Here is a 24993-nt window from a genome sequence, read left to right as displayed (position 1 = left end):
AAGGACAAGTAAAAATTCATGGGTCAATTCGTCGGAAGGTCACAAAGATCCAACTGTAAAGTGTCAAATAATTTGCAACGCTGATGTGTTTTTGTAAAGTTCCTGAGCAAAATTAGTATATCACTGGGAGGGGCGCCTCCAGCAGAACGTTTTTCTTATCCTACTGAGGCACAGAATAAAAGTGCATATTCTTTCCACTGAGCTCTCACATACAGTCCAAAAAGTATGGAGTAGTTTGCTGCCTGTCCATCAAAACAGCTGTGGTGCATGACATGGGCACCACGTTTTTGATAAATGCAACTGCAATCAATGCAGCTAAATTAAATTCCATGGTGGAGATGGGTATTTTTCTGAAACCTATAAAAGGTAGAACATGGATCTATTTATTTATATAAAGGGCTTAGGCTGATCAGTACAGATGGAGGAAATGTGGAGAACGCCGTGTATTTTAAGTTTATAGAATCAGGTTCTATCAACACTCAATCAATATTATTTCAGCGTAGTTGCGCTGCTATAAAATGTTTACAGCCTTCAGATCTAATTATAGGTAACACGAAATAATTTTAAAAAGCAGTACAAACATGTTTATTACTTTATTTTCAACAATCTTTTTCTAAGAAAATAATGGCGTGTCCTCTCGCTAATAAAATTCATTCTAGCCCCCGCACTTACGGGTACTGTATAATGTTTGCTCTCGTGCAGTAATGCAATAATCTCAGTAACAAAGTCGTCATCCAGCAACTGCAATTAAAAAAATGGAGTCGGGCGCTACAATAGCTATACATCAAATGATTGGTCAAAAATACTCAAAATATTTACACACACTCATGTTCAGGGTGTAGACACTGAATTAACGCTATCAAGTTACTGAACTCACCCAGTACAGTAGTGGTGCTGAATAATAACTGAAGTATAAATTGTATCAAAATCACAAACACTCCTTGAGAGCACTCTGCGGCCTCGAGTTGTGCAAACACAGAGATAAGGCTATTTGTATAATAAATAACAGCCTGTTGCCAAAGCAGAACAAACAGAAAAACATTATACCCACAAGGAAGTCAATATTCACCTCACCCAAAATAATACCTATGTAACTGCTTGAAAAAAGTATTTGATGTAATGGATGTAATTCGGTAATATTCTAGCAGCTCAGCTTCAATCTTCTAGAATAGCCAGCCCAAAATATGTTCTTCTAGTACCAAGAAAGAATGACTTCTGATATGCCTTGTCACCGAGACTACTTGCAGACAGTGCTTGAAATGGAAAAACAGAAGTGCGTGTACTATGCATGAGAGTACCTGCTTGTTTCTTGGAAATGCCCGCACTCTCTAATTAAAAGTATTACGTTTTTCCCAAGAAGTGCAGGTACTCTCCCTCCCAAAATAAAAAAGTGCTGGTACTCAGTACTGGAGAGTACCGGCCCCTTTAAAGCACTGCTTGCAGATTGTTAAGTGGATTAATTAACTTCACTTTGGATCCAGCAATGTGGTCATCACGCACTTTGAGCAACAGTGCTTTTGGCTGCTAAATCACACCTTATAATGTTAATGCTAACTCATGTGACATATATTTCAAAATATAATGCTAAAAAACACCTAAGTAAAAAGTATTTTAATCATCAAAACCAAAGCAGCATGCCCCAGTTAACAAATCAAGCTTTCCTGCAAAGGACAACCTGAACAAACTACTAAGATGCAACTGAACGTGGAGCAGAGTCATATGCGAGGAGTAAACTAATTACCCGAAAGTCCACTGTGAGACCAGTCTCCTTGGTGCCTAATGAGAAGTAATTAAAAGAGCAGCCACTGGAAGAAACCTACCTCCCCGTAGGATGAGTAACGGCACCTCCGCTCCTATGGGAAACTGTTTGAGCACCTCTACCACCTGGACGTGTGTCAGGTTCTGTACGTTTTGATGGTATATCTCCTTGATCACGTCTCCTTTCTGAAGCCCATGGCACCACTGGCTATCCAAAATCATCTTCACCTTTTGTCCTGTAAGGCTATCTGCGATTGCAAACCCAAACCCTTTAGGACCTTTCACCAAGGGAATCGTGATTAGTTCGGGCACAGAGCTCCCCGAAGAGGCAGTAGAAACTCTTTGTTCCATCGGGTCCATGGAGGGTCCATTCAGACGGCCGTTTATTAAAATATGGCCTGGTTTCCCATTCTGGTCCACAACCACAGCACCAGGCTTCAAGTCCAGGTTATTCATGTTAGGGTCTCCTTTGGTTGTTGGCTGACCATTCACAATCGGTGTAGCGCTGATTATATCTACAGCTGGATCTTCAGCATCGTCCGGGAGAGGGTATCCGCGGCATAGTGTCATGTTCACATACTGATTAATAGGGATCAACTGAAACATCTGCACAACTTCAGCGTGGGTGTGGCCAAGAACGCATGTGCCATTGATGTCAACAATAACATCGCCTGCAAGTGAATGGGAGAGAGATAGGTTTACAAATGCTTTAACTACACATGACATTTGTTGAATCAAAGCAGAGACGTTGGGTCATGCAAATTATCATCAACAAAGTCACCTTTAAACTTTTTATTAAAATTTAAGCAGCAGAAGTGTCCTTATAATGGAACATGCCATTAAATGTACATGGTTAACTTCATTCCAATGGGGGTTTTCTTTGGTTTAAATTGTCCTTTTCCACGGTATTGTGGAAACGTTGTTGCTGCATTTCATTACATGCATAAACAAAGTTTGAGTCAAGCTCTTTACCAAAGTTCAGTGCCTACAGACATCATATTCCCCCAGGCATCGGCACTCTTCGAAATATCTCAGCTAGATTGTGTACAACAGGTGTGTAATGTAAATTGCTCTGGCACCCTACACTGGTATGAGTAGGGCTATAAAACAAATGAAATGCATGTGAGAGAGGGGCTATGGAGAGATGAGGGGCACTGCTGCAAGGTGGCAGTGAGGGAATCCATGGAGAAAGGAAGTTATGGGAGAGTGGACGAAAAAGAGATTATCACGCTTGGCGCCATTAGCATTAACGCCGGTTCTGTTCCTGTCACACCTGTCAACTACGAGGCCATCTGATATGGAAGGACAATGAACATACACCCAAAAGGAACAAGGTAGTGTTGGGACATCATGCAGCAAGTGCAGTGAGTTTGAGAGCTCAGATATATATTCACTTTTGTGTCCTTTCCGTGCACATTTCACAATTGGAGCGTCATAAGGAAATGTAATAAAATGTTCATTATTTTCCTCCTCTTTGTGTTCCAGCACAGCAACCCAATGGTTGAAAAAGATATGCACCAGCTATATGAATTTACATGACTACTCCTAATTATTTTAGTCAATTATTTTAGATTGTATTGTTTTAATTCACCGCGTTAGTCTGTTGTGTGAACTATTTGTGTTAAGATTTCCTTTTCAGTAAAATGGAAGCTCAACCCCCTTAAGTACTTTAAAATGTAGGAGAACCCTTGTTACCTTGAGTCAGATGTAAGAAACTATCTGACTGTTATTGTATAACCTGTGAATAACCATTTGGGTGAATGAACAAATATCTATAAAAGAGTGCAATACATTAATACTAGGAACGGAAAAGGCAAACTCGTGGATGTCTTGGAGATGTATGTAAGAATGCTTGAACAGCATTTGGATATGTAAATAAATGTTGCACTGGAAAGAAGCTATTTTTTTGCAGGTCATCAGGGAAAGAACAGAATGGATAACTATGTAGCCAGTTTACAGAACGTCGAAAAATACAAAAAAGGCAATAGATTGAATGCTTGGATTAATCTTAGCCACTGATAATTACTCAGGGCCACATCCCAATCCATCATTTTTTTTTGCTCACAATGCCTCCTCTGACTAGGGCCAGCCATGTGCAAATCAGCATTGATAGTGCTTGAATAGGAACAGTCAAGCCTAAACTGCCAAACCAGGTCTTCTCTGAACTGCAATACAAGCAGCCAAAGATGGATTCCAGTGTAAGTTGATCTCTTTATTCAGATGAAACTTGGTTCCAGTGGCAGTGACCACAGGGCCCAATTCTGGGCATACCAGTCACACTTAGAGCATCAAAAATACAAAACTGATTGATGGAATGATTGAATTAACTTCAGCCACTGGTAACTATCTGGGTTGCATCCATTGTATTTGTGCTCATGTTCTGGTTCAGAAAGGACCTGGTTTAGCAGATCGAGCTGAGGTATTCCCATTGGAGCAGGATCAAGGCTGAATTGCATTTGGCTGAGTTTAATGTTAGGTGGCATGGTCACTGTTAGAAATGGGGTCTCTAGCTGGTAGTCGGTTTGCACCCTGTCCAATTAGGGACCCTTACTCTAGTCAGGATAAGGGAGATACCTGCTCAGATAACCCCTGCTCACCCCGTTGGTAGCTTGGCACGAGCAGTCAGGCTCATCTCAGAAGCAATGTGTAAAGCATTTGCACATAACACACGGCAACACAGTGAAAACACTACAAAAGGACACCACACCAGTTTTAGAAAAATAGCCAATGTTTATCTATTTAAAAGAAGACCAAATACGATACAAATCCAACATACAGTAATAAAAATATGAATTCATCAAGATTTACTCAAAATACAGTTCCTTGAAGTCAATAGCTCCACCTGGGGCTATCACGGCGTCATAATCAACAAAACTAACAGTTCAGGCCGGCCGCAGCATCGCGGGCCAGCTACGGTGTCGGGAAGACCCGCAAACAGTACCTTGGATTTGTATGGTGTCATCAACCTGACCCAGACAGACAATCCACAAACAGACAGAGTCACAGAATGGTTTAAGCAAGAAAATGGCTACTTTCTAAAAGTGGCATTTTCAAACAGACAATTTAAAAAACAACTTCAATCAAAGATGTATTTTTGAATTGTGAGTTCAGAGAACCTAAACTCCACATTTTTATCTGCTCTCAAAGGGAATCTGCGCTTTAGGATATTTAAAGGAGGCCCCCAAGTTAACCTATGAGAGAGCTAGGCCTTGCACACTGAAAACCGAATTTGGCAGTAGGTCACTGTTGGGACATATAAAACAATCTAGTATATGTCCTACCTTAAACATACACTGCAACTTGCCCCTGGGGCTACCTAGGGCCTACCTTAGGTGTGCCTGACATGTAGTAAAAGGGAAGGTTTAGGCCTGGCAAGTGGGTACACTTGACAAGTCGAATTGGCAGTTTAAAACTGCACACACGGACACTGCAGTGGCAGGTCTGAGACATGTTTACCGGGCTACTAATGTGGGTGGCACAACCAGTGCTGCATGCCCACTAGTAGCATTTGATTTACAGGCCCTGGGCACCTCTAGTGCACTGTACTAGGGACTTACCAGTAAATAAAATATGCCAATCACGGATAAACCAATCAATAAACCAATCAACAGTACAATTTACACAGAAAGCATATGTACTTTAGCACTGTTTAGCAGTGGTAAAGTGTGCAGAGACAATAACCCAGCAAAAACAGACCTTAAAAATTGGGAAGAATGCAAAAAGTTTGGGGATAACCCTGCAAAAAGGGCCATTTCCAACAGCCACCAAAAAAAGATGGATTAAGACGCTGTTCTCATTAATTACCAGTGGCTATGATTAATTCGTGAATTTTATTAATCATTTTTTCAATTTACGGAACATGGCAAGAAATTGTGAATTTGGTGATGAGGAACCAGTTGGTGCGCTGCGCTAATAATTGTAAAGTGCAAGAAAAGGTATTGCCTAAAAATTCCAATTTGAAGGAGGCAATGGCATCATGGAAGTGATGGAACATACTTCAGGGAGAGTGAGGGAGATGCAGAAGAAGGGACATTAGGTTTCTGAAGTTGTATGAGTAACAGGCCCAAAGAAGACGAAATCATGGAAAATCGCCATGCACCCTGCAGTATTTTCAAATAGTAGCATACTATTAGAGATCTGGTAGTAATATGCCTATGGCTAATAGTCCAAATTGTTATGTTAGGAATTCCACCTCGAGGAATTGTGGAAGGAATAGAGTGTATGTAAAAGTGGTCTGGGACAGGAGCGAAAAGAGAGGGGTATTGTGAGATACGTTGAAGCAGTTCAGGAAGGAGTGAGTAAAATCGTGTTGAGTGTGTCGGATATGTTGAGCATTTGTGATGCTAGGAAATGTACCATGCTAGAATGCAAAATATTGCTATAGGGTAAAGAAATTGTAGTAGTGGTGGACTCGAGGTCACCATGTTCCCTTGTAGGAGATCAAATTAGGGAAGCTGTCTTTGGTAGTAACAACAAAGTTCCTGAAGCCTGACATCAGTCCTTTCAAGTTTGGCGATGCAACCACTGATGTAAGTAGGCATACACACGTACTGATCAATTTCAATGAGAGACAGGCAATGGGAAATATTTAAGTTATCAAAAAAGTCAATATCTTGCTATGGTGGAGACATCAACATGATTTTGGGATTACGTTAAATCCAAATTCTCCTGATTAAGTGTTGAAGGTTGCTACAGTAAGTGACGACAAGGGCATCATCTAGAAGTTTCCTTAAGTATTTAGAGCGGAATTAGGACAGTTAAAAGGGCTTGAGCACCGCATAAGTTTGAAAAGGGTACGCAACCAGCAGTGCAAAGAGTTCAGAAAAAACCTCACAAGATGACTGAACCATTGAAAAGGAAGTTGGAGAGGTTGCAGACTTTGGGGTGAAAGAAGAGATACTGTCATCGGAGTGGATTGTACAAGTTATATTAGACCCAACAAATAGTGCGAGAAGTATGAGCATGTTGTGCCTTAAGTTTTTATTGGGATTTACTTAGACATTTGGTAGGTCGTGTAGTTCATTTTTGCAATGTCGTGGGGAGAACACGTGGTAGGGTCAGTTGAGTGGGACCTACCTGAGGTGTAGGGCCTCTGGTGTACTGTATCCTGTATTTTTACAATAGGTCTTCTGTGAACAAAAGACCAGTGGAGGAGATAACCAGCCTACTGATCAATATATCCTGGCTCCCTCTGTCTATGGTCATGAAATACGTAGTAGATACCCGCTGTCCAAGGGAACTTTGAAGAATATCAGGTACTAGCATCTAGCAGATTTCTTAGGCGCCAAATTTGAAAGAAACAAACAAGGACCACAGTCACTGCTGCACATTACCAAAGAGGCAACGAAATATACGAAAAATGGGGCGATAGTTTCAAGTTTTTTTTCATAAGTCAATAAAAAAAATACTGTTTCATATTAAGCTTCAAAATGTTTTCATTTTTCGGATTACCTGTATTTTTTAACTAGATTTACGAGAACAACTGATTTATGGATTATTAATGATGGCCACTCAGTGCCACTGTATGTAGCCCATTTCACTGTCAGAGAACAGTGATCATTTTATGGACTTTGCAAGGAAGACGGGAAAAAGGCACTCAATCGAATTTAACACTAAGGCTTGCTGGTTGGACGCATAGCTTATAGCAGGGTTCGCAGCCCTCTGAGTTGTCTTTGGCTATGTACTAAACTGCTGAAGAAGAAACCCGGCTTGACATGGAAGAGCATTTAATGCATATGTTTATTACAAGTTCCACGAGTGTAGAATAATCTTTAACGATCAAGCGCAGGCTGCCTGCTGTGGGAAAAGAAGCTAAAAGCAAGGAAGCAATTTTATGAAATCATCTTCCCAGGGTAGAAAACTAACCGGACTTGTCACGCTGGCTCTCTAAGGGGAATATTAGGAAACCTTACATGAAAAGATAAGCAATGCCCACAAATTGCCCCCTACTGGTCACAGGTTGGGGTTACCCTCTCGGCTGTCCTGAAAACCTCTGAACAACTGACTCAGAAGGTGGCGCTACTGGGTGTAATGGACGAGTGGGGTGTGTGTGTGTGCTGGGGGGTCTTGAGGACACAGAGCCTAAATTGGACTAGCAACTCCGGTGCTCAAAAGGGACATAGCCCGATCTTGGAAAATCCTTCCCGCCGAAAATGAAGCAATGGCGTGCTGGCATGGACTGGTGTGCAGAACAGGAGGAGCCTATCTATATAGACCGAGATTGCCCTGTTGCATTTTCCTAAATTTGGGGCACATGGTGGCAGTACTATGGTTTGTCTTCCACGTGGGATTATTTGCCAATTCATGTGGTTTGACTGTGATGGTTGTTGGGCGGGGGAAAGGAAGACTAGGCCTGAATACGAGGAGCTTTATTACTGCTTGTGTTGCTTTACCTTATTCGTTCTTTTTCTATCAAAACCTAATCAAATTTGTATATCAAAAAGAAAAGAAAAAGCAGTTATTATCTGCTGCATGTGACAAATGTGATGCCTCAAACTGACAGAGTGTGAGGGGAGGGAACTGGATGAATCGATGGAGCGCAAGAGCGTTTCACCTTTCGGTCGCAAGGGGGAGCCCCGTGCAATGCACCCTGAGCTAAGCTGTTGCTGGCAGTGATCTGCACGTCAGGAGATTCGGTCTCGCGAGGCCAGCTCCATTTTTCATCCTCTGGGAATGCTGAACTGGGGTCATTAAAATGGCTAACTGTAACATCTCGAATTTACAGTAGCTACACATAAAAACAATTTGATATACTGTCCACTACAGATCAGAAAGTGCTATGAATCGGCAGCTTTTTAGAAGAATGTGTCTAAGGTCGAGGCTTGTTGGTGTCAGGGCTCGCAGCACGGCCCGCAGAGGGGTATTACAGTTTGTCAGAACAGAACCGGAATCTTGTGTGAAAGAAATGAGAGTTCGCAGAGTTTAAATCTCTGTTTATCCCTTGTCACCCCCTGACGTGGTTACTACTCCCGCATCTACTCCAGATGGCCACCATCACAGGCCCTAAGCGATTTCATCTCAGCCCTGCACTGTACTGCGAGGTCACCCCCAAGGCAGACGGGCATGAGTGGCCAATGTGCTGGAATCTCCATTAAAATAAGAGATTTTACAACAGGTATTGTACGTCCGTTGATACCGGCTGGTATTTAACAGTCACTCTGAAATGTACGACGCACAGCCCAAAACGTTACTTCTTATGCCGTGCCATGCTAATAATACCCACTCGGAGCAGACGGGCACCACGACCCTCCTTGGACAACCCTCCCCCAGCTCCATGTGCCTCAGATGATTGTTACTACACTGACGAGGTAGCTCAACCGAGGGCCACTAAAAAGAACAGTAGTCTGCAGGTCTCAGTGACAATTTAGCCTTTCATCATCCCGAGGTTAACAAAATAAATATGATTATATTTGTTATTATTAACAACCAGTATTCGATTAGGCGGATACAGTCCAGTTTGTGGTGGGAGCTATACAACTACAGTCATAGCGTGCACGCTCTAAATTTCCACACATAACTCAAAGGAACAGTGGTATAACCTCAATTTACTGCATCGAATGACGGACGCGAACAAAATGCCTACATATGCAAAATGCACCCTTCTGGTTCGAGAGGCATCTAAACAGATCCAGACATTTCAACTCCTTTCCTACTAGAATACACCTCTGCATTTACTATTGCTTTATAGGGAACTTCCAGTGCACAGCAACACTTTCCAGCAGCAAGGTAAGTACGTACAGGCTGGCCACCCCTTGAGCCCCGCGCTCCTGAGAATGCGCGGCCGGAAAGAGGACCTGAAACCCGGCTCAGCAGAGCAGACCGCTCTAAGGGAGTCCTTCCGTACAAAGGTGGCGCAGTGATTCACATCTCTCGGAGGTACACTCGCCTATCAAGCTGAAGCCAGGTTGCAAAGCAGGGCCAGAGATTTACGACTAACTAAAAGGCTGAAGTAAAGAGGGCAATGGACAAATAGCTTACCTCAGTGCAAAATGTCCTCCATCAATCGACCACTGTTGAAAAACCTGTCCGAGAAACAGCCAGATACTATACAGATCCAGAGAAACCTCACCGAAGGAGCAGATCTGGTGCATTCAGGCAAGCATAACATGCTCCGCCAGGCATTGCACGGTACAGGGGTGACACCTGCCTGCATTATGTAAACCATGAATGACAGCCTATAAATAGTCGCCTATCCAGGCCAAGTCCAGGTCACCTGTTACCAATGCATTCCAGCTGAATCACAGCAGAAACTAAATGAAGCAACACCCTGCGACTTCAAAAGAGATGACATCTGCTTCCCATGCACCCACACCACCAAAGAGTAAATTAAGACAAACACAGAGATCTTTCACACACAGGTAAGCCAACAAACAGAACTTTAAAAAATGATCAGATGTCCTGAAGTGACAGCTATGTGGGAGAAACACAACAGAAACATCAAGGACACATCTCCACCTAATGAACACACAGTGGCCAATCCAGATACCAAGAAACTGGTTGGACAACGTTTCTTGCCAACTGAGTATCCCGCCTGTTATAATTATGAAGTAGTCATTTCCAAAACACACAAGCGACGTGGGAAGCCTATCCCAGTCTGGTAAGTACACGTTCTGCTAAGTGTATACTCTAATGCAAACAGAAAGATATGAATAGTTCTGCCAATAACAGTTTTATTAACCTACTAACCTCAAGTTCAGGACAGTGTGCCAATGCACCGAGTACTCTTGAAACATGATGTGCATTAGGTAGTACAGGTCTCAGCAGACAGTGGGAAGCTAAATCCCAGCTGCAAATAATAGTATGGGTCGGCATCAAAAAATCTAGATCTCAAGAACCGTCTCTTGCTCAGGTTCATACCCGCCCGACGGAAGGTCATACACCCAATGCACTACCGCAGTACTACACTACTTTTGTATTGCAGTAAGAGCTGCTTTAAACAGTCACACAGCTTCTTCCAAGGGATCAACTAAGAATTGGAATTAAATAAATGGACTGGCGAATATATCAACTTTAAAATGTATAACCTTGTTGGCAGACAGCAAATGAACTGGGCTCACATCTAACCTATTTTTAATACTCTATTTAAAAGCAAACCGGCCATCCAGCAAAACAACCAAAATTACATTTGCTTTGTACTGTCATGATGGAAACTTTCACACAGAGCCTCTTGTTGCTCAGGGGAAAATATGTGAGATGTCCTTAAGACATGAACTACCATTTAGATTCTCAGACTCTACTCACCGTGCAGACCTAACTAAGGTCAATGTTCGGTCATTTCCAACACCATCTCCATGTGGCCTTCTGTGAAGGCTTATCACTTGTGCTGGGGGAGTTGCTCGGAAGTAGCCTAGATGTCTAGTACTTGGGATTTGTCTCTAAATCAATAAACATCTACAGAACAGCAGTTAGTATGTATGCTTAGTGTCCTGAAGTGGTCGAGATGTAACAAGGCAACTAAAGTTTGCTAGCACTGTCCAACCCTTAACTGCGGACACTGGCATAACGAAACTCGGGAGGCCCCCCCTGCAAAGTCCCTGGAGGGGGGGCCCTTCTCCCTGGACCCAGTCAGGGGCCTGCCACCTGGGCACAGTGTAGTGTGCTGAGGGAGCCCCCACCGGACTTGGGGACTCCTCCCCACTGCAGGGGCCTTTGTTACGCCACTGACAGTGGCCCCAGGGTAGAGCCCTTTTTATGGTCCTGCTTGTGAGCACAGGTGTCATCAAACAATTATGTGGGCATCGCTTGAAAGGGACTTTGGCTCCACCCACAAGTTGGGAGCCAGGAGTACATGTTTTGATTAAGCAGAAGTTGTGTGCTTCCACAAAAAAGTACTTGCCCTCCACACAGCTGTGATCATTTTATCTATCCAGTTGCTTGAGCTTTAAATTTCAGGGCGTAACACCTGACAATGTAATGCTATTAAATCGTCTTAGCTAAATAATTTATGGTGTTTTTCTCTGGCAGCAGGACAGATGGGCAGTCGTTAACTTACATTTTTTTTTTAGGTCTGGCTTGGCAGTACAACCGTCACCTGGCCTTTTAACCTACATCAATATTGTTCTACAGTTCTTTGCTTCCACACAAATACATAGACATTCCCATCTACCTGAACTGCTTCACAAAACCATACAACATTCTTCTGAAGGCAGATATACTGGCATTGCCAATGCTTCTTTGATGTTTGGGGCACTTACACCTAAGCGTTCATAACTTTTTTCCAGATAAGATAACTACACTACATTTATGCACTTTTTAACCACATCTTAGGGATTTTAAAGGTACTCAGCGTTTTAGATTTCATCTGGACGGAACCGAGAAAACAGCCAAAATCGAGCAACATTTTAAAAAAAAAATTCCCCGGAAAAGGTGCTTCAAGAAAGCATATTTTCCCCAAAACTGGCATCAACAAAAGGTTTAATATGCAAATTGCATCTTCCTAGCTATGTGGAATAATCAGAGATGTACTATTTTTTGTGTTTTCAACCTACTTTCAGTTTGTGGTGGAAAGAGCTGTGAAATCCAAGAGTAATCCTAGAAAGCTCTGAAACCCAGATAAAATCCTGAATGCAGGAAGGTAACTTTTGTGTAGATTTCTCATGAGGCTTGCCCAAATAAATTAATCAGTGAAATAATAAAATAAAAAATAAGTAGGAGAACTCAGACGTTTCTGAAAACTAGACACCAAGGGTGGTCTGAATTGCATGGATCCTACCAACCTTTCTTACCCACAATATCCTTAAAATCTCAAACTTTGTCTATTGTCTCAAACTATCCTCACATTTCTGAGAAGAAAAGCTCAGAATCTGCAGGATCTACAAAATGGTGTGCCACTTGTGTGGCAGGGCCTAGTGACCACAACAGAAATGGCCTTAAAATATGACATGGAACCATCACATTTTTGGTTTGGCATGAAAAATAACCAGTTTTGGCCATGTGGGTAGCTGTAAAATGTGGTCCAGGCTCGGACACCCAGGAAAAACTAAGAAACCAAGTAAATTCTCAAAACTAGACACCCAGAGTGGTCTAGTGGGGTAATGCTTGTGTAGCTCCCACAATGTTTTCTTACATGCAATGTCCTAAAACTCTCAAACTTTGGGCAATATCTTGAATCTTCCTCACATCTCGGTGAGGGAATATTATGGAATCTAGGGAGATCCACAGTATTTCTCCCAGCAGTCTCATACTAATAAAAAAAGGAACCCCACTTGTGTCGGTGGGCCTACCGCCCATGACAGGAATTGCCCGAGCCAGGGACCATGCAAAGACCACATGGACATCATATCACTGTTTTCATCTGATCCTGTTGCTGTCACTAGGACTAGTCACACAAATGAGAGGAATGTGGGCAAGCTGGATAGCAGGAACTTTGTGGATTTTGCTCTAGGTATTAAAGAGGCAAAAAGTCTGTTGGAGCTTTAGAGGTGGGGGTAAGGTCGATTCCTGGGGGCAGTTCCCATCCTACATATTGTTTTAATTATTCTTTGTGTCTAGTGGAGTTTTGTACTGCTGGGGAAGGGGTAAGAGGAGAAGATTGTATAAAACCTCCAATCTAAAGGTTTAGACATCAAAAGCCACAGAACTACTCTGTATTCAACAAAAGTAAATCGTTTAACATAAATAATTAACAGACAAGTCAACAGCTAGGCGCAAAGAGCTGTGCAGCAAAGGAGACTGTAGAAAGGAATCCTGTGTGAAACTGTGTGAGTACATTGCATCATGTCCAATGACAAGACAGGTGTTTCACCATTTGAGGGTTTCCAAAGGACATCTGGCAGGTTTGAAGTTTCAGTGTGGAAACAGCAAGTGAAATATTTTGTGTGATTCATGCCTTAGAAGGTTACTGAGCATCAGCAAGAAGTACAAATGATGATTTGACACAAGGTAAAAGGTTGGAATGTGGGTGATGTGGTGTACAGAATGAAATACCAATTTGTGAGAAAAAGGGTGTGTAGTTGGTTTTGGTTCATTTGAAGATGTGGAAATGAGGAACATGTGATTGTCAAGGATTCTGGCGATGTATGTAATACATCCACTTTAGTCCAAACAAATGTTTGTCATGATGGTGGAAAGGAGAAGAGTACAGTCAAGGGATCAAGTGTGACGTGACATGAGGCATCTGCCCATTTACAAACATTAAAATTTGGATGAATGGTTTTACAGCCTCATAACCAACATGGTTATTGCAGCATTTCTAAGACTGCTGTATTTTTTGTGGTTATACATGATTTCTCTATATTTTGCAAATCTGATGCACTGGCCTGGTTCTGGTCTCACAAATAGCAGCTACAGACTGTTTCTTAGAGGATGCATTTAGGGAAATTTAATGTTTTAACTGCCTTTTGATTTTCCTCTTTCTTTTCATTTTCTTTATGGCTCAACTATTATTTTGATCTTTGCAGGATCTGGCAAGTATGCTCCAGCTCTGTTTTTGCATTCCATAGAATAATATGTTTGGTTGTAGTACAATGGGGATGTGCCGTGGTTTATTGCTTTAGCTGGAGTTCGTTGTTTGGAAATATCTTTGCTGTCTGATTGTGGTTGTTTCTGAACCAACAAACATCTACAGAACAGTGGTTACGGTGAACACTTGGTTCTTGGAGATGAATGAGAATTAATGCCTCCCTTTTAACTCCATGTAACCTTGGATTTGGAAGGAAACGTTTCTGCCTCTAGAGCTTTAGATTTGTATTATTACCCTTTTTCTCCTCCTAAAGGATGTTTTTCGTTAACAGATTTGACAGTAAATTGTGTGGCCTGGAAAAAGAGAGAAAATATGTTGTGCTAGGACCAACAGTGGAACTTTTTTCACATAGCTATCTATGGCCTTCCAAGCCCCGCTACCTATAATTCACAACTCCTGTCCTCTTTCTGTATCACCAGTATATACATACAGAGCAATTAAGAAACAGAAAAAATACTTTAAGCAACAATAACGAAAGGGTACTTCTTGTAAAAGTAGACCTACAGGCTTAGAAATACTTCCTAGCTTAGGGGGGGCATTGGAATACCACCACTAAGATTTAGCATGTAGCTCAAGTTTCAATAAAAGAAATATACACTGATTCAGATCTATCTGAAAATATAAGAATAAAAGGTAAATACCCAAATATGTAAAAGAATCTGGAATGCAGACAAGTGGGATAGAAACACTAAAAACAGCAGTTAAAAACCATGTTGAAGGAAAAACAGACTGTTAAAATTGACAAGGGGTTAAACGAATTATTTAATCACTTATCTGGTATTTTTTTTTAATAAAAGACTGTGCTTTAGAGTGCTGTGTGTTATGCAATGACGAAGTCTATGTGCTGTCTCGGTTGCAGCCCCATGAATGCTATGCAGTGTGCAGCTGAAGGCCACTCTGAAGAGGTCTGCTTGAAAGCTTTATATTTCTTGGGGCGTGGCTTGGCCGGCCAAGATGGTGGGCAAGGGATAGTGGAGCTCCACAGCGAGGCCCCTATTATACCCTCCTTACCGGCATCGGGCAGAGGATGGGTTGCCGCATCCCAGCAGGTGGGTGTGCGGAGCTCGGAGGGAGCCGACAGTGTTGAGGGCAGCGAAAGGAGAGCCAATGCGCTAGAGCCAATGAGGTCTACACGACATGGCGCTGCACGGTGAGCGGCAGTCTGGCCTGGGTTGGCTACATGAGGCAGTTGGGCCTGACCAAAAAAAAAAAAGGGGTGTGGTAGCTGGTATTGCTTTGGCCTGCACGGCAGAGAGATCTTGCCGGAGCACGACGTGGGGAGATGGCTTGCGCATGGTGGCCTGGGCGCGTTGGTAGCCACCAGACTTTCCCTGCGCTGCCACAGCCGGTAAAAAAAAAGCCCACAGGGCCACAGTGCTGGGTCTGAGGCAGAGGTGGAGGTGGAGAGGCCCAAACTTCTGTCTGTCTCCCCCCCCTCATAGCTACCTGGATTACTTGTGGGACAACCAGAGACTTTGTAACCCACTTGGCACTGCCGCTCTGGGCTGCGGACAGAGACTGCATTGGAGGGGTTGCACTAGAGGCGCGTATGAGGAAGGCCCTCGAGCAGTCCCTGGAGCAGTGACTGAAATTGGAATCACGTGACAGAACAGTGCGGTAAACCGCTGCCCTAGTTGGGGCCGGTCATCACCTTGCGGAGGGCCGCTCAGGTTGCTGCGCACTGCGACCCACACATAGCGCATGCAAGCGGGCCCCCCGTGTTCCTGGCTGCTGGAACATTACACCCTGGTGGCCGCTGTGGCCTGAAGTGACCGAGTCAATGAGCCTAAGCTATCAGGACCCCAAAGCTAAAGGGATTGGCAGCCTACGCTCTGGAACTGGAAACAAGCAGTCAGCACTGAGGATTGGGGCCTTGGACTCTGATGGCCACAAACTAGATGCAGTGCTGGCAGCAGTGGAACGCATCAGAACCTCACTGGACAAGGCTTGAACCTCACTGGAGAGAAAGATCGAAAAGGTGTCCATTGACCTCACCTTGCTTCACACTGATCATCGTAAACTAGCAGAAAAAACTCATTCCCTGGAGGGCCAATTGGATGAACTTGTTCCCAAGAGGAATCAACTAGACACCTCCATGCAAGCCGTATTGGGCAGGCCGGTGACTCTGGAGCACTGTGCGGAGGATACTGAGGGGTGCTCCAGAAGAAACAACATCCATGTCGTGGACCTTCCAGAGGACGTGGAGGGCCCAGACGCAGTTATCTATGCTACGAACTGGCTCCGAGAAATAGTCTCAACCGGATCACTAATGCCTTTTTTTTCCGTTGAACGCACCCATGGAGTCCCGACAAGGTCCAGACCACCGGGCGTGGGCCCGCATCCTTTCCTGATCTGCCTGCTACACTTCGCAGACATGGACATTATTTTACGGGAGGTAAGATCGATCCTGGCACTTCAGGTTGACAATGCGCAGGTTATGATATTCCCGGACTACACCATCGCCATACAAAAACAGCGGACCTCCTTTCTGTCAGTGAAACACAAACTTCGTGCCCTCAACCTAACATCCTACCTCCTCTTCCCTGCTAGGCTGCAAGTAGTGGCCCGTGACAAGGTTAATTTCTTTAACAGCCCAAAAGAGACATGAGAATGGCTGGAACTTAATTAGCCAAAAAGAGGCAATGGCAGAGGGGACAACACTAAGACTTTCAACCCCACAGACGGACCATCCCTAAATTATGCAAGGCCCTCCCCCTGGATGCATGCTATGCTCATAACCTGGAACAGATCATAAGGGAGTGACGGCAGGCATTGCAGAATGCAGCTCTTTTGTTGATATGCTTTCTGACACTGGCTCCTGCGCCCCCACCCCAACCCCCTGCGGTGACTCCCCAGACAGCGGACAATATCATCTGAGCTTCTATAGCCATCAAATGTAGACCTTTTCAGTCCGCAACTTGGTGCGTAATGTTGTTATATGAGATGACTTAAGGGCTGTGGTAGTTGACTCATTTCTTATGTGAATCGTTGCGCTGCTCCCACACTTCAGCTGGCAGGCCGAGACCGATCCCGCCTAGATAGTTAGGTCCTGCATTAGGTGCCGTGCTGCGTGTCCATCTGCTGCCCATAACTAACATGTCAAGGGCCTCCGCCCCAAAGCTTTCTGACCAACACCCAAAACCACCCTCCACCCTATTGCTTGTGGGTCCTTCTTTCCTGCACTGGTAACATCAGATAGGCAAGTTACATAGTTTGGGCTGATACCGGTTGTCCCTCTGCTCTGATGGTATTCTACAGTATTTATCTTATGGCAGCAGTTAGTTTCAGGTCTGGTTATGATTGGAGCTCAAGCTCCTCCCGTCCTTCCCCCCTCCCTCTCCGCCCCACCCGGATGTGTGGGACTCCCGCGACTGGGACTTTGGGAAGCCATTCATCCACTGACAAGTATGACTTCTACCAACATCCTTACATGGAATGTGTGCGGCATACACATGCCAGCGTGCAGATATTCCATATATTCCTACTTTCGGAGACACTCGATGCACATGGTGCTCTTGCAGGAAACGCACCTCACACCCGGAGGATGCCAGGTTGCGGCGGCGCTGACAAGGGCAGCTGTTCACGACCATTTTATCTTCCTGGATAAGGCCAGGTACTCTGTTTGTGGCTGAAGACTGCGAGGTTGACGCTAAGGGGCGCTATGTGCTTGTGCGCAGACGCTTGAGTGGCCGGACAGTATTGCTGGGGTCCATTTATGCGCGGAATGTGGATTAGGCCTCATTCCTTCGCCAGGTATCTGGACCCCTCTCTCAATGGAGTGACCTCCCCTGGCTATTGGGAGGTGAGTTCAACAGTGTGTTAGATCCCCACCTGGATCGTTCCTTCCCCCCGCTGCCTACTGCGCCCACAGTGCTCACTGCGCACGGGCTACAGGAATGGCTCCAGCATTGGTGGCTGCTGGACTCATGGTGCCAACGTAATCCTGAAACTATGTTCTACTCATTTTTCTCCACTCCACATCAGTTACATGTACGACTTTATAGAATACTTTTCTTTGCACAAACAATCTGAACTCCGCGGTTCTGCGGACTGACTACTTAGGCCGCACCCACTCTGATCATAATCCCCAGCTTCTGCAGCTGGGTTGGGACGCATCGCCGCTCATCATTCCCACATAGTGACTATGACCCAAGCTGCTGGAGGATGCCACATTTAAGGCATTGTTGAGCGCAGCGATCCCAGAATATTTTGAACATAATACTGGTTCCGCATTGTTAGGACTTACTGAATAGGAGGCGATCAAGGTCTACATACGGGGGCACTGTCCGGGTACACAATGGAACCTGTGCAAATCCATTGAACATAACCTAACCCGAGTGGAAAGGTCCCTGCTGTCACATGAGCAAAGCACCATACAGCACCCCACAGACACCAGAGCACTGGCGTCCGCTCGAGCAGAACATGTGTCATTGCTAGAGAGGCTGCAATGCCTTAATTATGCAGCCCACTCTGCCTGAACACACGCTGCAGCCGATTGGTCAGGCAGACTATTGGCCTGGCTGATCCGTCAGGAACAAGATCGTGCCCCTATAGTGGAACTGCGCTTAGTGGTAGGTGCAACACTCCACACCCCAGGTGAGATACACACTGAGTTCACTCACTATTACACTGCTCTATATCGCTCCTCAGCGACGGCAAATTCAGCAGACTATGCTGAGTTTTTCTCCCTGATCGCTCTACCCTGTTTGACAGATGAGCAACGGGACGAACTAGACGCACCCCTGACACTATTTGAGATACAGGACAGAATCCGCGAACTAACCACCGGCAAAACTCCAGGCCTGACGGCCTCCTATCAGAATTCTATAAGTCATTCCCCTCCGTTATTGCACCTCATCTTTATGAAGAGGCACTGGAGAATATAACCCTGCCTGCATCACAGCTAGAGGCGCTGTTAGTATCCCTACCCAAGCCTTGTAGAGACCCAGCGGCACTGGGCTCCCACAGACCTCTTGCGATGCTCAACACAGACTATAAAATCCTGGCCACAATTATGGCAATGCAACTGGCGCCCCAGCATGTCCACCCCAAACAGAACAGACTTGTGCCGGACCGCAGCACATCCCTGAACATTAGGTGCCTATTCAGGGTCTTGAGATACTTGACACAGGACTGGCCTCACGCAGGTTGCCTGGTGCTTGACCTAGAAAAAGCCTTTGATTCCCTGGAATGGCCCCACCTGTTTGAGGTGCTGAGATGGTTCCGACTGGCCCGCTGCTTCCTGTGACTGGTGAAACTCTTATACACCCCACCTCAGCTCAGCTCAGCTCAGGGTTAAGACAGACACGATCACTTCTGACCTAATTGCGGTGGGCAGGGGAACCTGACTGGGTCGCCCCCTCTTCCCATAGCTATTCTCAGTTGCAATGGAACTCTTGGCAGTCGAACGCCGCCGAAGGGGGGAGTCCTAGAGTACCCCATTAGGGGGATGGCCCACATACTGTATCCCTATATGGAGATGACTTCCTTTTATACCTTAGAGATATTGACACGTCTTGATATACTGCAAAATATCACCGTGCTCTCCGGACTACGGGTCAACTGGACGAAATCATGCTTGTTCCCTTTCAACCCTGACCTGCCTGACCCGGGCCTTTGTCTTTCCGCGGTGCACATTCCCTGGCAGCCTAGAATGTTCCACTACCTCAGCATCAGAAGTGGATCTTCATGATGGCAACCTTAAGCGGGCAGTGACCTCCATCCAAGCCCAGATTAATTTCTGGCAAACCTTACCGCTCTCAGTGATGGGGAGAATTTCCCTCCTGAAAATGGTGGTTCTCCCTCATCTGCTCTACTATTTACCCAACCTCCCCTACTATGTTCCGGCCACATTTTTTAGGGAACTGGAAACCAAAATCAGGGAATTCCTCTGGAACAAGGGCCGCTGTAGAGTAGCGCTGAAGAAATTTTACCTGCCTCTGGACTATATAGAGCAGTACTAACTGGCCTCCTAGCTCCAGGTGGTGGTGAGGTGGCTCTGTGGTCACCAGCTGTCAGATATGGCCACAAAAGCACTGCCCTGGGCAGTGCCCGAGATACTATATCTCTTCCACCCTCTTGCAAAGCGTGAGTGTGCCGGAAGCACCGCTGATGGGTGTGGTGCACCCCTGTACCACAGAAGCTTGCGCCTCATGCATGCAACCCTTCCGTATGCGCCTGCCCTGGCACTGCCAGGCACACCATAAGGCTCGCAGCTCACAAGCAGCGCTGAGTTGAGACCCTGGCATGCGGCAGAACTACATACCATGGGGGATCTATACGGTGAGGGCACACTTACCCAGTTTGCCACATTAGCGACAGAGACAGGCTTAACACCAGGGCAGTTCTTTTTATACAATTCCCTGATAACGACACTATGGAGACAGTGTGGAAACATAACAGCTGAGCCACCAATGCACTTATTGTTACAATATATGAAGGTCATGGGGGCAAGGAAGACACCTGGTACATTGGCTCACTGATGCCCTGCGAATACACACGGCCCACACTTGCGCTGCGCTCCAGCTGGGAAGCATACCTGGCCAGGCCCTGTCCTGACAAAGAATGGGCTGTAGCATTGTTTAGCCACACTAACATTCCGCGCAAATCTAGGTTTCGCCTCATCCAGTTTTACATTCTTCACAGGGCCTATCTCACGCCGGCTAACCTCAACAAATATTTCCACCAAATAAACGGCGCCTGTTTCTGCTGTATGCTGGTAGGGGCAGACTTGCTTCATATGCTATTGTCTTGCCTCTCTCTAAACAGCTACTGGCGCTGGGTTAAGGCACAACTATCAGAATGCACATCATGTCCTCTACTCTCCACATGTGAAGCCTGCCTCTTGGGCCCCTTCTGCAGAGCCAAGAAGCACAAGGTCTCATCGAGATTCCTAGATTTTGGTCTCTAAACAGCCAAACGCCTAATTACCAGGAGATGGAAAGCCATGGAGTCACCCACAATAGTGGCATGGGAGAACTTTTTTGTGATGTGGGTGGAGGCCAAGGGGGTAGAGGTGCGCAGGGAAGACAACATAGGCCTACGAAAATACCCCCTGGCTGCAGTGGTTTGGGATGCAATGCAATGCGATGCTGGATTGATTGCGGGAGTTGGGGCGACGGGTGGACACGGGAACTACTGTGGTTGATGATGGATCGTTGATGACTAGATGAGCTACCTGCGCGCAGGAATTTGCTGCTGTACCTCTCGTGTGGTGCATATGCCGCCTACGTCCCTCCTTGCGGGGGATGGCTCTGTGGTTACGTGGGAGAGAACTCCAAGTTTTTACCTGTTCTTGCGGTTGTGTTGTTTCACATACTATTAATGCTGAATCTTTACCTTTACTATGTAAAGAAACTGTTCATAGTGAGGGCACCTCAAGACAACTGGTAAACCAGGTGCGTCAACTGCTTCTAGTAGGCATCTATGTGCTATTAGCTTTCCCCTACGACAATGTAGGTTGACACAATATGCATGCTTCATATGCTTGTACTGCAACTCTGATTATGGTAAAACAATAATAAAAAAATGCAAGCAGAAAAAAATTGAAAGCTTTATGTTTTTTGTCTTCACAACAATCACTTATTTTCAACTTGTGATCCTGTACACGCTAGCGGTTTTATCCACTGGATGGTATCCCATCCAACAGCTTCCTCGCTATTTCTAGTAAAGTCACAGTGACAACAGTCGGAAAAACAGCAGTTCAAGGTGTTTAGGTCCCCTCCCCATAAGCATGTCTTCCTGACATTACTCTTTGGCTGGGTTTATGGGAGGAGGCGCTGGAGACACAGAACAGGTGTTAGTTCGCCGGCACACTCATTGTTAATAATTTGGTGTGGAAGGAAGCAGCCACCACACCGCAGAGGAAGTTCACCATCTACAGAGAAAGCCATGCTCTCACAGCATTCTTCGAGAACTTAAGGCTGTCTGGTAAACTAACCCAAGATCGCAGCATGGATTTACCCAATATCTGATGGGTCAAAGGTTCTGTAAATTATTTGGCAGCAGGGTGAGTAGAACCTTGAGGGTCTAAAGTAGCCAGGGCCATCCAGAAGGTATTAAAGCACAATAAGTGAGCATGGGGTGCCAGAGGGCACTGCAATGAGGCTAGAAAAAGTAAGCAGAAAATTAAAGATAAGTAACAGAGGTGGCTAAAACACTTAACCTTTTAAAAAGGTGTACTCAGACTGCCTGTTAAACTCACTAAACCAAAGGGGAAACTCGGTCTACTGTGCTACAATAGAAGTTACTTGATGCAGAGACTTACAGAACTGGTAATCGTGCAGAGGACTGGATGCCGCGAGATGACACCCCCTAGATCCAGACAAGGAAGTTATTTAAGATTAGAATTAGCATTTGCAATGCAATTGTTCTCACATTGGTGAGAGTTAGACCTACTGGGGTTGTAAATAACAATGTCTTTTACCTATGTGTTTTGGTCTGGAGTGTAGTGGATGTATGCCACAACCACCCTCCCAGGCCTGTAGCTGCAGGAGAGAAAACGCAACAAGGCCGCCATCTTGGGAGTGTTTCTGCCTCATTCCTAGAGACTAGCTGTGATATTATACACAGGAGTCCAGAGGGTGATGAGGAAGCATTCTGTGCCTGTGACAGCAACTGTGGGGGGTATTCGGGGTGGGGCGTCTTCAAACAGGAAGCAGTGCTATTTGAGCGCTCTTTTAGACAGTGCTTCCAGAAGTGGTGTCTGCAAGATCACAGTTGCTGTGAGAGGACTGTCAAAGCCACGACATCAGTGAATTCTGAGAAGAGGAAGTGATAGATTTTGTTCGACGTTTGTGCCCTATGATACACTGCTCCTCTCACTGTGGCACTCTTGTGTTGTGTATTTGTGCTACCGGGTTAGGAAAATGGCTGCCTCTACTCAATGAACTCTATTTGAAGAGGTCCATTTAACATCCAAAGGCTAGATTTTTTTTGCTATTTAGCTTGAGGCTGTGAAGTGCTTGGGTATGGAGTCACAACTTCTTTTGAACTATTATGGAGACAACACCCTTCGCTATCTTCTTGTCTAGAACTAACCTATGTGCTTGGTTGGTGACCTTCCTGAGGTTATCAAGAGCACGTGCTATCTCCTAGTATTAAGCCCTACTGAAGTCAGTTGGTTAATGCACCCACCACAGAGATCTTGACAGAATGAGAATGTCACAGATTACAATCCTGACCTAGCATTTTCACCTCTTCATCTCTGCAAGGTCAATGTAAATGAATTATAGCATACTTGTTGAGAACTGTACCTGCTCTGCAGTGCTATGAAATGACAGAACCTGTGTTACCAAGAGCTATGTAAAAAAGAAAAACAAGTTATTCCCAGACTGCACCAACATGAACCAGACAAAGAACCCTAGGGGAGAGGATGTGGCGTAAGGGCCAGAGCTGTCGACTTTGGAGTTGGGGAACATGGTTCGAGTCTCAGCACTGGCTCAACATCCTGTGATTCTGGGCAAATCACTTAATCTCCCCTTGCTACCAAAAATGAATGTGTTCTTGTGTAATGTAACCGGTGCCCATGTAAAGTGCTGCAGTACCTTTGTATCAAGTTTGTGCTATATAAAACTGCCAAAAAAATAAAGCACTCCAATATTTTCATGTCAAGTCTGTACTACATAAAACTACTAAAAATAAAAAGACCCCACAGACGTCGCAAAGAAACAGCAAAATGCCTGAAAACAAGGAAGAGGAAGAAACGACGTACGGCCCTGCAGTGAGGCAAAAGAGAAAAATAGGGCACCACACTAAATTACATGGCTGATCATGCACTAATCCATGTAACAGGGTCTATAGCCAAGGAGGTAACAAACCAGCCTAAGGGCGGGACAAACGTGAAGCATTGATCAAGGAATTTTTGGAAGGCATGCCCAGGAACCAATGAAAGTGATGGGCGTGAGATGGGCATGGTTAAAGCCCACAGATTAGATTACAACATATTGGGAAGAGCAGCGCTTATGCGCTGCTACGCACGACCTAAAAAATACATACAATTGTACAACTATTTTGGTACTGGTACTGCATATATACATTGCACTAAAGTTATGCCTGTCTGCTCTGTGTCATAGCTACAATGGTTGTACTGTGCAGTGCATTATTGATTTGTATCACTACATTTACAGAGGTGCTATTGATTAATCCTCCTCTCATGTAATGGCGCCCTATATGTTGAAAGTGGAAAACGTAATAAAAAAAGCTTTAAAGATTTAAAGCCATGCAATAAGCAACTATTGGCCACCCAAGCAGAGCTCACAGATAACGAATACCAAATTTTTGCCGTCTGCCCAACCTAAACACACCTTAAGAGGGAAGTCAATACACCTCGATGTGGAAACAGTGGCTCCTCTAGCAAAGCATATTTTAGCATTGATCATCATCAATTGATCTCTTAGTCTGTCTCCATAGTCATCAAATCATCATTCTCAGATTTAGGTTCAAATCTAACACAGTTAAGAGCACATCCACAGGTCACCGGAAAAAGTGCAATAGGATATGCCTCTACATGAATTCACACAGAGGTTTAACGTATACACTGAACACAGGACCTTGGAGAACCTCAAATGGACCATCTCAAAAGGAAACAAATAGGAACGTATTAAAAGAAAGGTGGGGGGGAATCAATAGATAGAAATGAGGAAGAATAGATGGAAAGAAAGGTAAGACAGCAAAAAAACCAGGGAGGGTGAAAGCAAAAGAGGAACGAAAAAAAGTGGAATGAAGAAAGTTCACACAACAGTTCTTACTACTATTCTAGTCAATACAGTAATTGC

The 24993-nt window shown here is 44.9% G+C and overlaps 1 protein-coding gene across 2 annotated transcripts in view; it reads right to left on the bottom strand.

Moving 5' to 3' along the window:
* The window catches only part of MAGI3 (membrane associated guanylate kinase, WW and PDZ domain containing 3), a 946614-nt gene that overhangs the window by 340835 nt on the left and 580786 nt on the right, over nucleotides 1-24993 (bottom strand). For both annotated transcript variants that reach the window (XM_069238693.1, XM_069238692.1), the window contains exon 10: nucleotides 1821-2429. In XM_069238693.1, the coding sequence (XP_069094794.1) occupies nucleotides 1821-2429 (609 nt within the window). The remainder of the gene's footprint in view (nucleotides 1-1820; nucleotides 2430-24993) is intronic.

Source organism: Pleurodeles waltl, chromosome 6, assembly GCF_031143425.1.
Source record: "Pleurodeles waltl isolate 20211129_DDA chromosome 6, aPleWal1.hap1.20221129, whole genome shotgun sequence".
Lineage (NCBI taxonomy): Eukaryota > Metazoa > Chordata > Amphibia > Caudata > Salamandridae > Pleurodeles > Pleurodeles waltl.
This window is presented reverse-complemented; position numbering and strand designations above follow the sequence as displayed.